Genomic DNA, 16,945 nt, shown 5'->3' on the forward strand with positions numbered 1-16,945 from the left:
GAGAAAATGTCTTTATGAACCCCGCTTGGCCTTTAGGAGTTTGAGCGCATGCCCTTTGGGTCGTGCAATGCCCCCGCAATCTTCAAAGAATAATGCAAAGCTGTTTGCGTAACTTCGTAGCAGAGTCCCCTTTGGTCTACCATGACAGCTTCATTGTGTATTTAGCAGACTTTGAAACACTTGACCTGGATATAGTGTTTGAAAGGCTGAAGAAATTTGGCTTGAAACTGCACCCAGACAAATGTACTTTGTTTCACAAACAGGTCAAGATCCTGTGACAAATTTTCAGTGGAGATTGGGTTGCCCCCGATCCAGAGAAGATTGCCATTGTCCAGAGCTGGCTGGGCCGTCTCTCAGACAGTAAAACAAGTGCAGTCTTTCCTCGGATTTGCTGGTTATTACAGTAGGCCCATACCTGGTTTTGCAAGCTTGGCCCGGCAATTCAATTGTCTCCTAGTCCCACTGTTCTTGAATTCTGGATCTACCACCTGGATGGCATTGTCCAACAGATAGAAACAGATCTTACACGCAGTCAGTAGAGCATGAGACTCTTAATCTCAGGGTTGTGGGTTCGCGCCCCACATTGGGTGCTCTTGTTTTTTGGGGGGGCGGCAGGTAGCCTAGTGCTTAGAGCGTTGGGTCAATAACTGAAATGTTGCTGGGTCGAATCCCGAGCTGACAAGGTAAAAATATGTCTTTTTGCCCCTGAACAAGGCAGTTAACCCATTGTTCCCCGGTAGGCCGTCATTGTAAATAAGAATTTGTTCTTAACTGACTTGCCTTGTTAAATAGGTTAAGTAAAACATTTTTTTTTAAATTACGTGATACTTCTCTCGCTTCTGAGGCACAGCCTCCCAAAATAATGTGTCGAAGCTCAGCACCTGAGGGGGAGAGATGGTGAAAATATCGCAGTCTGTAGTCATCCTTCTTGACAACAATTAACCACAATATGTATGCACTTTCCAAGATTCTTTCGAAAGCCCATAACAGTTCCATGACAGGCCTGTCAAAAGCCACCCATGACAGAGTGTCACTGCCCTCTCCTTTGGGGAAGAAAACCTTACGTTTTTGATAAGAGAATTGCCAGGCAGCATCGGCAGCGCAATATAGGCAGTATTTGGAATGTAAATGTACTTTATACTTCGTCCAACTCGTGAGAACGTCTTCCGTTCTTCACCAGTTTTAGGTTGCCATGGAGCGTGCCGGTTATCGTCCGTTGCCCGGCAACGGTGCAGCGACAGAGTCTAGGGTTTCAGTTAGATTTATTTTTTGCAACTTTCTTCTCTGAAAATGGTAACACCGCACAGGAACATTTTTGCAATATTGCAACAACATTTGGAAATAATATACAATTTCAATGACATAGTAACGATGACTTGAAAGATAAATTACTTTAATGAGCAAGCATTTAAGTCAAATTGGAGGGCAGGAAATGATCTGCGCCCTAAACTCAAAGTACTGAAGGAAGTTTAGTTTATTGGGATCCCTATTAGCTACTGCACTCTTCCTGGAGTCCACATAAAACACTCAAATACATGACAAAGTACAGAACAGTAATAGACAAGAACAATATAAGATTTTAAATTAAATACATTACACTAAATAAAAAATAAGTTATATATAGGAGACACCAAGAGACAACAAAAATAGAATTTACACACTATACATTCATATTCTTATATACAGTACAGGTAAATTAGATCTTTAGAAATAGTAGAAGTGCTGTGATACAATGTTTTTTAAAATCTGTTTTTTAAAGCTAAACTTGACACAGACATAGGCCTATTCTTTCATTTGAAATAAAGAAAGCCATGATTGTTGGTTGCATTTGGTATTTTATATTAAGAATATATACACAAACTACAACAGCATTGTAATTCAATAACAAAACGCAAAGGAGGCTAAATTACCTCCAAGCACATATTGCACCGCTCGTAAAGGCAAAAGATAGTCATGGTAATCCTAAATCAATAAATATAATGTGATTGAAGTATTAACTCATACAAATGAATGAAAAGGGCATATATTGTGCAAACATGGTACACTGCATGACTTGGGTATACTTGCGGAGTAGGACTATATTGACCAGAAAACACTTGAAAGAACTAGACCCAAATGTAATTAATAAGTTCCCGCATTGCAGCCCAATTAGGTGTGTATGTGTAACAAGTGCAACAGTACACTGTACATATACTGTACACATGCATGAAGTTCTGCTGAAGACCACACAGTCGATCTGAATAAATATAGCATCAATCGCAGTGTTTTGCATCTTCCTTATTCTTTTTACATATGTACATACGTCCATCTCCAGCAGCAGCTCAAAGCCATTGGAAGTGAGTATGTTTCTATCTCTCATATGATGAATATATGAATCAGAGTGAGCCAGGAACACTGGATCCCATTAATAACTGTTTTGTAGACCAGCGTTTCCCACAGGACCCACTGGCTAGTTCCTTTTGGGTTGTACCCAATTGCCTTGAGTTGGGGGCTAAAGCCTAGCTAGAAACACGGTTTTGTTTATATGGTGGAGCAGCAGGATATCTTGATTCCAGTTTCTATCAGGTGGTGCTAAAACCATGCAATTACATGGTAGATAGACAGGTAGGTATTGTGAAACAGCATAGTAAGTACACATTACAGAGTATTTACAACTACATTACCTTTTTTGCGTGTTGTGTAATTGGCTCAATTTGATATATTGTGCTGTGCATCTGTTCTTGTTGTTCCCACCACATTTTTAAAAGGGCATTTCACTTCACAGCCAGACCTCTCAAGTGATTCTTATATAAAACTGCAGGCCCCTGTTGTGTTCTTAGGATGCCAGCCCAAGCAAGAAGCCTCCAAAGAATCCACTGGTGACGATAATGTTTGTCTTCACAAACTCTGTGGACTGGGAGGGATTGAGATAAATAACAGTATTAAAATGTAAGAAAAGTGCAATATCCTTTTAAGACAAATAACAAATCTGAATGCATATGGATAATTGATCCCTTGACTTAGCAGCCTAGTCTGTACAAGTAGGCAGAATTTGTATTATGTCAGTATGAATGTAGTTCAATTCACACTGCTTTGTCATGCACAAATCAAATCTAATGCTATTTGTCACATGTGCCGAATACAACAGGTGTAGGGCTACCTGGTCGATAAAAGAGTTGAGCTCTGGTACAGCCCTGTCGGCTTTCTTCTTCAGGTGCCTCTTGGCTTTGTTGACATCCTTCTCCACTCTCTTCCAGTCCACCTGCACATAGCCACTGTGGTTGGCTATCTGGAGAATAGAATATACATTTTTTTTATTTTAGGGACTATTAAAAAAACTAAGCAAAAATGCTATGTAAAATAATCTATGACAATAAGGAATTTAGCTAATAGTATTGTAGCTAAAGAGCCATCTTCTCTTCGCAGTGGGTGACCAGCATGTGGAATAACTCATTTAGACTTTTATACTGTACATTAAAAACTTGTGTTGAGTTCCCACCTGTAACAACAGGAATCCTCCACCCACAGCGGTGGCTGCGATCTTCCCCACCTTCTGGAAAAGATATCCCGCACACCTGGCAGCGAGAGACAACGCAAAACTCAAATTAAACCCTATCCTGCATGTAGTACACTAAACAGGGCAATAGAATCCTCTACAGAGGAAGCCTGTATTTTGATCATACCATGCATTAAAGTACAGTAGCATTGACCAACATGAGAGAGATACATCAAATGATAAAGAACAGTCCTGAGGATGCTCCGTTGTATAATCAACATAGGCTACCTTGGCCTGCAGGACTTACCAGCCACTCACACCACCCAGTGCTATTTGTGTGGCCACCGAATACTTCTCAGCCATTGGACCCGAATTGTTCCCACCAAATAGGCAGCCCCACCATTGTTGACGCCTAGCATATTGTGTCAGGTCGACCACCTCATATGTGTCCTCATTCTCTGGGTCTTGGGGCGGGAGACACAAAGTAGAGCACTTTATGTACAAGAGGCGAACAATGGTCAGTTTCACAAGTATTAATATCCCCGTCAGACGTGTTGGATGATTGTGCCATATTCCATTGGCAACAGTACAAATGAAGTCACGTCAAACCATGTTGGAAGGAGAGGATTATGAGTCTAATTTCTTACAGGCACATCTTGGCACAATAATCCATTCGCGTATGTGGGGAAATAGCAGTCTAAAACGTCAAATTTGCATGGTGTTATAACGTGGTAACAATGTTGCAACTGTAGCCATTCCTACTTATCTTGATATAATCTATGACGTTGGTACATTGAAACATACCGAGTGAGTGCGATCAGAGACCGAAAGAGTAGACCTAATCGTTTTTTTAGCGAGTAGGTTGCCACATATTTGACATATATGGATATGATTTAATGCTCTATAGCGTACATCTAAGATGGAAATATGGGACCAAATATGGAAACATAAAGGTCGTTTTTTGGTTTGAGAGCGACACTTACCCTCTTCACGATCCGCCATTTTGGAGTGTCTTGACTTGAATGTTGTTGACAAATGCTGTCACAGGCGTGATGGGATACATGGTTGGCATAGTTTGTCAGACAGTCAAACAGAATTTCATGCATTTAAAAAAATATCACTCGAATTATTTATCTTATTAGAATGTCTCAATACAGTTTATAATTTAATGCAGCTTTCATAAATGTAGGTTGCCTCACAAATAAACAAAACTGACAAATAAAATGTTTTACCCCCCAAAAAATGTATAGCTTGCAAAATATATAACTGTACACAGTAAATGTAACAGCACAGAATAGGCTACTTCAGTCTGTTCTTTTGGAGCAGGATTATAGCTATAATAGAGTTGGGTCTGTATCCTTTGCAATAAATGACTGATTAATGTTTTTTTTGTGTATTTCATATTAACATTCATCAGAGTGATTTATGGATAATATACCCTGTGGTACTATTGTATGGTATGTGATATGACAACTGTACAGTATGACAAGTGACCTGGTATTCTGGGAGATGTTTTAGGATTACACATAACCTAACTCAATGTCTCCAATATCTAAGAGCTCTTGAGCTTTATGTAACTAAGCCTATGCTATGACTTCATGGTCATTATTATTTCCTTTATATTGAAAAGACACAATCTGGAGTCTGTGTTTCATCCCTTTGGCAGCCCACACATTTCATGGACAGATTTTATTAGATAAACTCCAGCAAAAGTTATGTGTTTCTACATGATGTAGAAAGTTATGTGTTTCTACAATGATGTACTGTTGAATCTTGGGTAAAATAATTAGCAGATTTGGTAGGCCTATGCATATTGGGCTTGCTGCCTATGTGTTTGATAACCATTATGCTTCATTGATTTAATTGAAACCAGGAGATTCATTTGATCCCTTTCTTTTTCCCTCAAACTACACAGCTTCCTGTTACAAGACGGTGACAGGTGGCCATCTATCTCTGTCACCATGACAGTGATGACAGATTTACAGCCCAGCCTATATTTTGGCGCGGGGGGCATTCCAATCGAACTGGAAAGCGACCTCTGCTCTGAGTTATCAAGTCTGATGGACGAAGCCACACCGTCTGCAGGAGACAACAACAACAACAGCCAGCAGGAGGCTCCCCATATACTTCATCAAGGCTCCCCATATACTTCATCCAATATCCACATTTTCACCTTGTGTCATTATGAGTTGAACATTGGTAACAACCCCAACTCCCCAAAGCCTGTTGTGTTGTGATGGACATGTTTAGTCAGCTCCAATATGAGTACTCCAGCATCAGACCATTTAGAGAAGCTTCAAGTTTCACTATTACGTGCACAAGTACAGTGAAATGCCTTTCTGGCAAGATCTAGTTTGGCATATGTCTGAAGATACAGCATCTTGTCTACAACGTCATTGGCATCTTGCAAAAATAAACACATTTGTCTATGCTAACACTTGTAACACTTAGCACTTATATACAGTACAAGTCAAACGTTTTGACTCACCTACTCATTCAAGGGTTTTTCTTTATTTGTATTATTTTCTATATTATAGAATAATAGTGAAGACATCAAACTATGAAATAATACATATGGAATCATGTAGTAACCAAAAAAGTGTTAAACAAAACAAAATATATTTTAGATTCTTCAAAGTAGCCACCCTTTGCCTTGATGACAGCTTTGCAAACTCTTGGCATTCTCTGAAGTATTATAAACTATAATTTTGTAAATCACACACTACATTGTTATAGCAAACAGTGATAACAAAGCAATCACATCAGATAAAATAGCAATAGCAACAATGCAGCATTCATGCATAATCCTTGGCAACCAACTGACCTGTACACCCTCCCATCCATGCTCGTTGGTACGTCCATACCCCCATGTAGTTTAGGTTTCAAATGGTCAAGGTAAGGGTTAACGATAGGGTTAGGTAACTATACTTTCCTAGTTTAAAAAAAAGAAAAAGTAAGGGTTATGTTAAAAGTTTATAGTAAAGGTTAGGATTAGGGTTTAGTGTATGGACGCTCCAAGGATCCCAAATTATCACTAACCATACTGGCAACCCTTGAAAAGGACAGTTACCAATAAGATACCTCAAAGTAGACCTAGAAAAACGTAATGCTTATCACAATACAACATGGGAAACCAATCGAAAGAAGCTGTGGAACTGCGTAAAGTTAAGGGTTTTTTATTCGTGTGTGTGTGAGGAACGACACCCAAGAAAAATGAAGTCACATGATTACACACAGATACATTCGTTGGTCACAGTGAGGAGAGGGCGTTCCTACGGTGGCGGCGTGCATTCGCCTATGTGACACAATTACAACAACTTTGAGCTGGTGTGGGGGGAAGTTTACTATATTACCAAATAACGCCCTATCATAAAAACCGGCATCAACTCTACTCCTTGCATTATTTGGCAAATACATACATGTAGTATTTTGTGTACAATCATGCGATAAGGCTGTTTTTGGACGGGTCTTGTTTTCCTTCAGGATTTGGCAATCACTCGGCTGAGCGAGCAACGTTTTCAGTCCTACCTACGGTGGTGTACTTTCGTTCTTATATTTTGGTGGAGTTTTGTCGCCCGCTTCCCTGTTCCTTTTCTATGAAATTGTGCGGAGTGTCGCTCGACGCGGCTGCTGCTCGAAGTCTCGGCGCTGCTGGTGATGAGGAAAAGAAAATGGCGGCGGGAAAAGCGAATGAAATCGAATTGGACTTTCTGAAGCTAACAGCGCAGGAGAGAGAGAGCTTGGTCGAAATTGACAGGTTAGCGAATGAGCAATGCATTTGCTTTCTTTGTCTACGTTTTTGTGTATTGAGTTTTCGTACATTAAAGTATTTTTAAAACGACCTATATGCCCCAAGTAATACGGAACCGCCTGTGTTGTCCTCTGCTTGCAGTTCACTATTTGGATTTCAGAGGCTTCATGAAGATGGCGCCAGAACGAAGGCCTTGCTGTTAAAGGTATGTCACAGATAGGTCCAGAGTCGCTCCTCCGCTGTCACTCCTGATTCGTGTGTATCTAGAATAAGTGTCAGGGACCTGCTGGACATTTAACCACAAACCCCTTCCATTAGCTAGAAGCCAGGCGCACAAGTGGGTGGATATTACGTTAATGAATTCCCTTTCCAGTCAATGTGAATTATAGTTGTATCTTGACAAAATGTGGAAAAGTGACACAGGCAGCATTTTAATTTAACTAATGTTACAGGACATTTGAGAAATGCATTGGGTGCGTAACTTGATTATGGCGTCCACCCACGGTGCTCATAATGACACAAGTCACATTTCGATGATCGTAATTAATTTTAACAGAACATGCAACTGTAGGATGCAACTGCGTGCGTCCTTTACCAAATTTCCGATGCGCTGTTAGAGTAACTGACACATTGACTTCTCCTCAGCCAACAAGACCAGTAATGAACAGCAAAATCACTAACCTATGTCAATCTACTATCCCCGTAAGTAGACAAGTTTACACTCAGTTTTTGTTATGTGCGAGAAAGAAATATGCTATTCCAAACCGACCCAGGGACAGTTGTGGGAAGATGGATCCTAAATTCATATTACCAGTAAGCCTAGACTACATCTGGCAATGATGCTGATGCAACAGAACAGAACATTTAGCTTAAAATGTTGATAAAACTATTATTTCATCTCATTATAAGCGCAGCAATGTGTACAAGTCAGTAGGCTACATACTAATGTTTGTTCCTTAAAGTGGCCGTTTGAACTACTTTGCAGATATGAAACAGACAATCATATCAGTCAAAAATATACCTTTCCCAGTTTATGCTACAAAACCAACTTTAGAAGAGGTTTTAATACTAGGTTCTGTTTTCCTCAACATTCCATGACATACACCAAGGTATTGTTGGCAGAATAGATGGATGCATTTCAGTGTTTGATTAATACACTGCTCAAAAAAATAAAGGGAACACTAAAATAACACATCCTAGATCTGAATGAATGAAAAATTCTTATTAAATACTTTTTTCTTTAATGTTGAATGTGCTGACAACAAAATCACACATTATCAATGGAAATCAAATTTATCAACTCATGGAGGTCTGGATTTGGAGTCACACTAAAAAAAAAAAACACACTACAGGCTGAACCAACTTTGATGTAATGTCCTTAAAACAAGTCAAAATGAGGCTCGGTAGTGTGTGTAGCCTCCACGTGCCTGTATGACTTCCCTACAACGCCTGGGCAAGCTCCTGATGAGGTGGCGGATGATCTCCTGAGGGATCCCCTCCCAGACCTGGACTAAAGCATCCGCCAATTCCTGGACAGTCTGTGGTGCAACTGTCCAGGAATGGAGGATGGAGCGAGACATGATGTCCCAGATGTGCTCAATTGGATTCAGGTCTGGGGAACGGGCTGGCCAGTCCATAGTATCAATGCCTTCCTCTTGCAGGAACTGCAGGAACAATGGAAGGACAAGCAGGATAGGTAAGCTTGATGTAGGCTACCCTTTTATTAGGGCATGTTTGGAGAGACTATAGTAGCTTGCATTGCTTGGGCATTTGACAGACATTTGATTAGTTGACTTGGCGTTAGTAGTTTGGATGGTATCCAGATGTTCATACCGTTTCTGTACCATGGTAGGACCATGTATGTGGTAGTACTGAATGTGCGTGCGAGGTGCGATATAAAAAAGAAAGAAAAAAAAAAAATTGTGTGTGCATACAGTTGAAGTCGGAAGTTTACATACACTTAGGTTGGAGTCATTAAAACTTGTTTTTCAACTGCTCCATAAACTTCTTGTTAACAAACTGTTGTTTTGGCAAGTTGGTTAGGACATCTACTTTGTGCATGACACAAGTCATTTTTCCAACAATTGTTTACAGACAGATTATTTCACTTATAATTCACTGTATCACAATTCCAGTGGGTCAGAAGTTTACATACACTAAGTTGACTGCCTTTAAACAGCTTGGAAAATTTCAGAAAATGATGTCATGGCTTTAGATAAAGCTTCTGATGGGCTAATTGACATAATTTGAGTCAATTGGAGGTGTACCTGTGGATGTATTTCAAGGCCTACCTTCAAACTCAGTGCCTCTGCTTGACATCATGGGAAAATCAAAAGAAATCAGCCAAGACCTCGGGAAAAAAATGGTAGACCTCCAAGTCTGGTTCATGTTTGGGAGCAATTTCCAAACGCCTGAAGGTACCACGTTCATCTGTACAAACCACAGCATGCAAGTATAAACACCATGGGACCACGCAGCCGTCATACCACTTAGGAAGGAGGCGCGTTCTGTCTCCTAGAGATGAACATACTTTGGTGCGAAAAGTGCAAATCAATCCCAGAACAACAGCAAAGGACCTTGTGAAGATACTGAATGAAACCGGTACAAAAGAATCTACAGTGGGGCAAAAAATTATTTAGACAGCCACCATTTGTGCAAGTTCTCCCACTTAAAAAGATGAGAGGCCTGTAATTTTCATCATAGGTACACTTCAACTATGACAGACAAAATGAGAAAAAAAATCCAGAAAATCACATTGTAGGATTTTTAATTAATTAATTTGCAAATTATGGTGGAAAATAAGTATTTGGTCACCTACAAACAAGCAAGATTTCTGGCTCTCACAGACCTGTAACTTCTTCTTTAGAGGCTCCTCTGTCCTCCACTCGTTACCTGTATTAATGACTGGTCTGAGATATGGCTTTTTCTCTGCAACACTTCCTAGAAGGCAAGCATCCTGGAGTCACCTTTTCACGGTTGACATTGAGACTGGGTTTTTGCGGGTAAGAATCAGAATGTCTACCAATGGGCTTAACTACAGACAGAACTATTTCTCAGCTCAGTGGCCTTCTATTGTGCCCCCCCTTCTATTTTTTTAGTGGCCTTCTATTGCCCCCCCATTTTAGTGGCCTTCTATTTTTTAGTGGCCTTCTATTGCCCCCCCATTTTAGTGGCCTTCTATTGCCCCCCCATTTTAGTGGCCTTCTATTGCCCCCCCATTTTAGTGGCCTTCTATTGCCCCCCATTTTAGTGGCCTTCTATTGGCCCCCCCATTTTAGTGGCCTGCTATTGGCCCCCCATTTTAGTGGCCTTCCCCCCCATTTTAGTTTTAGTGGCCTTCTATTGGTGGCCTTCTATTGCCCCCCATTTTAGTGGCCCCCCCCATTTTAGTGGCCTTCTTTGCCCCCCCCATTTTAGTGGCCTTCTATTGCCCCCCCATTTTAGTGGCCTTTTTGCCCCCCCCATTTTAGTGGCCTTCTATATTTTAGTGGCCTTCTAAAACATTTTTTAGTGGCCTTCTATCCCCCATTTTAGTGGCCTTCAGCCCCCCATTTTAGTGGCCTTCTACCCCCATTTTAGTGGGATTTTAGTGGCAATTTTAGTGGCCTTCTTTAAGAAGCTTTTTGTGCATACAAAACATTTCTGGGAACTTTTATTTCAGCCCATGAGACATGGGACCAACACTTTACAAATCAAATCAAATTTATTTATATAGCCCTTCGTACATCAGCTGATATCTCAAAGTGCTGTACAGAAACCCAGCCTAAAACCCCAAACAGCAAGCAATGCAGGTGTAGAAGCACGGTGGCTAGGAAAAACTCCCTAGAAAGGCCAAAACCTAGGAAGAAACCTAGAGAGGAACCAGGCTATGTGGGGTGGCCAGTCCTCTTCTGGCTGTGCCGGGGGGAGAGGAACCAGGCTATGTGGGGTGGCCAGTCCTCTTCTGGCTGTGCCGGGTGGCGATTATCACAGAACATGGCCAAGATCAAATGTTCATAAATGACCAGCATGGTCGAATAATAATAAGGCAGAACAGTTGAAACTGGAGCAGCAGCACGGTCAGGTGGACTGGGGACAGCAAGGAGTCATCATGTCAGGTAGTCCTGGGGCATGGTGCTAGGGCTCAGGTCCTCCGAGAGAGAAAGAAAGAATTAGAGAGAGCATATGTGGGGTGGCCAGTCCTCTTCTGGCTGTGCCGGGTGGAGATATGTTATGTTTATATTTTTGTTACCTGAGTTTGTGCCTGTGAGATTGAGTCCGAATAGTGGAAGTGTCATCTTCTCTTCCCTTGCAGTTGAAACTCAAACAGAAAATCAACGGAAGTTGTGATCAAAACATTGTAAATAGCCAAGAAACACAAGGACAAAGTTTCACTTCAGTAGACTTTAGTTTCAAGTCAATTAGACTAACTTTTATGCCTGTTCACAGGGCTTATATAAAGGAATCTTTAACTCAGCTCTTTACGTGTGCACAGATCCCCAGCCAGGCAGTTGCAGCGCCAGGGGGAATAGGCTATATAGGAGTCGTAGTTTGACTTTCATTTACCAGCTATAAAATTAAACGGCTACTGCAGCATTTATTTGACTATAAATGTGATCATACTTGACTTTGTTTTTTATTCAAGACATGATCACACTGTGGAGCCCTGAACACCCTCCAACGTGGCTGGTGAATAGATATCTCACCCGCCAATGCCAAAATCAACCCGCAGGCTGTTTTTAGACCCTGCCCCTGCACATCGACTCAACTTGGCTATATACAGGGGGAACCAGTAATCTCACACTGTATTTTATGCATTTTTATTATTACTGTACGTGTTTCACTGTTCTATTAAATAAATGTTTTTTTTTTTATATATAATTTTCTCTTTTCTTTCTCTGTGCATTGTTGGGAAGGGCCTGTAAAGTAAGCATTTCGCTGTTAGTCCACACCTGTTTTATGAAGTATGTACAATTTGTTTTGATATACCTTTGCCTGAAAGTATATATATATTCTTTTACCCTGCAATAGAATTGAATCATGTCGAGGAAATTTGAACATTTCTGGGGGACCGTACTTCATGCCGTCCAATCCCTGTTCTTCATTAGGCTACTCATGCTATGGAGCCTAGATGCAGTGCCTGATTGGACGGCTGGCTCTGTTCATCTGGCAACTCAGGACAGAGCACTGTACCCAGGGGTATATGGGAAATATAGCCCACATAGGGTGGTCAAATAGTGCTCTGGAGTGGTGTGTTATTTGGGGGGTGACCTGCGATGGTGCGGTATTTGGGGGGGGGGGTGACTGGGCATGTTATTTGGGGGACTGCAATGGCATGTTATTTGGGGGGTGACTATAATGGTGTGGTGTTTGGGGGAGGGGTGACCTGGAATGGTGTGTTATTTGGGGGTGTGACCTGAAATGGTTTGGTGTTTGGGGGAAGGGGTGACCTGGTGTGGTGTTTGGGGGGGGAATGGTGTGACTGGAATGGCGTGGTGTTTGGGGGGTGACATTTGTCTGGTTCATATCAGCCACTGTCTGCTTCAGTCAGGTCTTGAGTGATCCTGTAGCACAGTGTCTGGGATGTCTGTCTGGCTGGCTAGATCTGAATGGATGAGACAGGGCTGTGGTGTGACGATTGAGACTACGCTGTCTGTGTGTCTCTGTCTCCCCTCAGGACTGCACTGACCTCTCTCCTCTATTTCTCCTTTATTTTTCTCACTCACTCCACTCACTCACTCACTCACTCACTCACTCACTCACTCACTCACTCACTCACTCACTCCACTCACTCACTCACTCTGTCTGACACCTTTGGCTGCCGGACTGACTCTGAGATCCCCCTCCTAATCAATACAGCTCTACAGTGTCACCTGCTCTACATTGTGCGTCAAATGAGGAACACATGACTACCGCTACACCCTGGTTCCTGGTATGCCATTGCTCCTGCACTGTAATAACATTCCTAACAAATGCAAATGTCGTTTTGATATCAAGTTGGAGGATTTGAAATGGCTCGACCGAACTGCTCCCTTTTCTCTCTCTGAGTGGCTAGGCTATATCCCGGCCTGGTCCTGGTGATATACAGCTGGGGTGCGCATACTTTTTATTCAGCCAGTGACTCTCCATCCTCCAGCTCACTGCCTGTTTCTAGGTGCTGCTCTCTCATTTGACCCTCAGCCAAACTGGGTAGGCACACCTCCCTCTTCCCTCTTTGAAAGTCTGCGGTGATGATTTTGTGTGGCTGTTATTTACATTTTGCCAGGCTGTAACCCCAACTTTGGCATGGGAGCCTTTGCTTGTCACCTTGCCAAACGACTTGGGCGGTGAACGCCTTGCAATGCACCCTCCCACTGAAAGGTGGGATGGGACACCTGTGTGTCTGGGGCGACCTGCCAGAAACCTGTATCTATTTTTATGAGAGGTACAGCGATATGGTTCATTAGATAGACCGTAACCAACGTGTTTAGGAAACTTAGGCCTATAAGCTCAAACTGATTTAGTGTGGACTTCTAAAAGTTGGGGCATTCTTTAGGCCACCATTTTTAATACGGGGTGTTGAAATGATTTCCCTCTCCCCTCCCCCTCCCCTCTTCCCTCTCCCTCTTTCCTCTGCCCCCTCCCCTCTTCCCTCTCCCTCTTTCCTCTGCCCCCTCCCCTCTTCCCTCTCCCTCTTTCCTCTGCCCCCTTTCTTCCCTCTCCCTCTTTCCCTCTGCCCCCTCCCCTCTTCCCTCTCCCTCTTTCCTCTGCCCCCTCCCCTCTTCCCTCCCTCTTTCCTCTGCCCCCTCCCTCTTTCCCCTCTTCTCTCTCCCCATAGGCTGTAAGCTGCTATGACTCTGCCATCCTGAAGTCAGAAGGGAAAGTAGAGCCAGAGATGTTCTGCCAGCTGGGCCACTTCAATCTTCTCCTGGAGGACTATCCAAAAGGTGATCAAACGTACACATACACACACACACAGTCTACACCAGATCACATCCTTAATTTAGTAATAACAATGCTTTTGAAATTGTATGTTTGGCAGAATGTAGGATTTCGGTGTTGGAATTTGTCCTTTAAAAGTAGCAGCAGCTGCCAGACAGACTACACGCCCTCCCTCTTATTCTTCCCAAACCCTGTAAAAGGTGTCTGGAAATGACAAATAATAGTAGGCAGTTATGTTGGTGTGTGGCATGCTCTGCTGTCCCTGTTGTCACACGGAGTCCTTCACTTCTCTGCCGTTATGTAATGCCACTGCCATTGTTTGTGGATGTCTCTGGGCTTTATATGACTACAAGTCTGGGGGAGTTTCTTGAGGAAATGTAGGTCGTGTGCGTTTTCATGCTTGAGTGTTTAAGTTTGAAGAGCTGTTTTATTGTTATGCTTTGGGTGTTATTTGGCCTGTATTGCTGATGAGGTAGTGGCACCACAAGATTGTGTGTTGAGTGGATGAAGATGATGTAATGTTGGCTAATTGTTAGTGTTGTTTTGATCTGTTCACTAACTGCTCTCTCCTCTCAGCATTATCTGCATATCAGAGGTACTACAGTTTACAAACGGATTACTGGAAGGTGAGTGGCTACTTTCTGAAACACCATGTATCCAAGTAGCTGTAGACTGCTACTTTCTGAAACACCATGTATCCAAGTAGATCTAGCTGTAGACTGCTACTTTCTGAAACACCATGTATCCAAGTAGGTCTAAATGTTGACTGCTGACCCCTTGTTTTCTTGGCATTCAACTGCATACCTTGACGTTGACAGTCTGTTCATAAAGGAATGATGTTAGACTAGGGAAGCTGTTCTCCAGTGTCTAGGTCATATTCAGTTGACCGTTTGACCCGGCTAGGCCAGCCACCAGCTCTTATCATGCGGTGTGTCCTCTCCCTGCCCAGTGTGGGTGGATAAGGGGAGGATGGATGGTAGTTCCAGTCTGCCGTGGTGCCCATTGGTGTGTGAGTGGAGATGAGGTGTTGGGGACGTGACCTTGTTGGGGCCGTGACCTTGTTGGGGCCGTGACCGTGATGGTTGACGTGACCGTGATGGTTGACGTGACCTTGTTGGGGACGTGACCTTGTTGGGGACGTGACCGTGATGGGGACAGACAGCGTTGTGTATCTGCCCCTGTTCACTGCGATTCTGGTTCTGGGACTGTGACTGGGCCTGCCTGGGAGAAAGGGCTATGGCTTTAGACTGGAGTAAGGAAGGGCTACCTGGGACTGGGCAGAGGGCTGAAGCTGGGGTGTAGGGTTGGAGCTTGATCGAGGCTTTCTGGACTGAGCATCAGGTTGGGTTTTGGGCTGGGTGTAGGGTTGGAGCTTGAGTCTCACGACTGTTGGCGAGGAGCCAGGTCTCAGGTAGAGGACTTGACTGAGCTATGCTGAGACTGGGAGGAGCAGGGAGGTAGGCTATACTCCCTGAGTCTGTGGAAGAAATGGTCAAAACATTGACTGAACTTGACTGAGTCGGTCTGTCTCATGGGAGGTGAATGTGAAGGGTAGGCTGCCAGGCTGTCAGAAACATTCTTACTCAGACTCTCGCATCCTCTCTCACTTTCTCAACTCTCACATCGTCTTACTCTGGGGACCGATGCATATCGATGAATTATTACTGGTGTTGCATGGTATACTGAAACTTCTGTACTTTTTCCGATACTAGAACCTGAAAAAGGGTTTGATACTAAAATGTTTGTTGCTTTCGGTACTTCTGTCAAATGTGTCTCACGTCGTCTACTGATTGAGAGTGGATCAAGTCTGTCAGTGCAGCCGATGTCCTCTTATCGTCTGCTCCACTTACTCATTGCTAGTTCTAGCAGCTAGAGTCTGTCTGTTCTGAGGAACCACTGCACTCACTGGGAGTCTGGGCTGCATCAGTTATGCTGCACAGAAGTTCAACTCTAATAATGCATGTAGAAATGTTGAAAATATTTAATTACTGTTTGCAAAACAATGTCCATTACATAACTTTATTCATTCACTTCATCTCCCCCGCCTCACCTCTTTCCCAGTCAAGATCATCTTAGTTTGAGCCTCGCTGTCTGAGATGTCATGGGTCTTAAAGAGACAGTGCAGACTTTTATAAAATAACAGATGGCTTCTTCTATGCAGATGTTGTTGATCAATAAAGTCCCAAATGGAAGGGAAACAGTTTGTCAAATGGACTGTGTGATTTATATAATTGATTCATTAATGCATACATTCAAATCTAAAAAGTCAAATGTAATGATATTGTCCTCGTGTGGAAACCCTCAGCCATACTGTCTGTCTGATCCTCTCCTAACTCCTCAGCCATGCTCTCTGTCTGATCCTCTCTCCTCCTAACTCCTCTGCCATGCTCTCTGTCTGATCCTCTCCTAACTCCTCAGCCATGCTGTCTGTCTGATCCTCTCCTAACTCCTCAGCCATACTGTCTGTCTGATCCTCTCCTAACTCCTCAGCCATGCTCTCTGTCTGATCCTCTCTCCTCCTAACTCCTCAGCCATTCTGTCTGATCCTCTCTCCTCCTAACTCCTCAGCCATGCTCTCTGTCTGATCCTCTCTCCTCCTAACTCCTCAGCCATGCTCTCTGTCTGATCCTCTCTCCTCCTAACTCCTCTGCCATGCTCTCTGTCTGATCCTCTCTCCTCCTAACTCCTCTGCCATGCTCTCTGTCTGATCCTCTCTCCTCCTAACTCCTCAGCCATGCTCTATGTCTGATCCTCTCTCCTCCTAACTCCTCTGCCATGCTCTCTGTCTGATCCTCTCTCCTCCTAACTCCTCTGCCATG

The 16,945-nt window shown here is 43.0% G+C and overlaps 2 protein-coding genes across 2 annotated transcripts in view; one reads left to right on the forward strand and one right to left on the reverse strand.

Moving 5' to 3' along the window:
* Window positions 1-1,376: 1,376 nt before the first annotated feature.
* On the reverse strand, window positions 1,377-4,530 carry LOC112242739 (FUN14 domain-containing protein 1). The gene is made up of 5 exons (XM_024410603.2): window positions 4,459-4,530; window positions 3,783-3,939; window positions 3,479-3,554; window positions 3,140-3,268; window positions 1,377-2,893 (listed from the first exon to the last, which is right to left on the reverse strand). Exons 1-5 carry the CDS (start codon window positions 4,475-4,477, stop codon window positions 2,816-2,818), a joined length of 459 nt encoding a protein of 152 aa, XP_024266371.1. The 5' UTR covers window positions 4,478-4,530; the 3' UTR covers window positions 1,377-2,815.
* A 2,219-nt stretch (window positions 4,531-6,749) lies between these two features.
* The window catches only part of LOC112224689 (lysine-specific demethylase 6A), a 94,078-nt gene continuing 83,882 nt past the window's right edge, over window positions 6,750-16,945 (forward strand). Inside the window, 4 exon segments of the mRNA XM_042319944.1 lie at window positions 6,750-7,232; window positions 7,368-7,431; window positions 14,023-14,131; window positions 14,703-14,752. Coding sequence (XP_042175878.1) covers window positions 7,072-7,232; window positions 7,368-7,431; window positions 14,023-14,131; window positions 14,703-14,752 — 384 coding nt within the window. The 5' untranslated portion in view covers window positions 6,750-7,071.

This window comes from Oncorhynchus tshawytscha, linkage group LG03 (assembly GCF_018296145.1).
Source record: "Oncorhynchus tshawytscha isolate Ot180627B linkage group LG03, Otsh_v2.0, whole genome shotgun sequence".
NCBI lineage: Eukaryota > Metazoa > Chordata > Actinopteri > Salmoniformes > Salmonidae > Oncorhynchus > Oncorhynchus tshawytscha.

What these genes read in the sequence shown, in the direction of transcription:
- LOC112242739 (XM_024410603.2), bottom strand. An exon ending in CTGGGTGGTGTGAGTGGCTG is followed by an intron (nt 3,555 to 3,782) that starts GTAAGTCCTGCA and finishes TCTCGCTGCCAG; the next exon opens with GTGTGCGGGATATCTTTTCC. An exon ending in GAGGATTCCTGTTGTTACAG is followed by an intron (nt 3,269 to 3,478) that starts GTGGGAACTCAA and finishes TCTATTCTCCAG; the next exon opens with ATAGCCAACCACAGTGGCTA.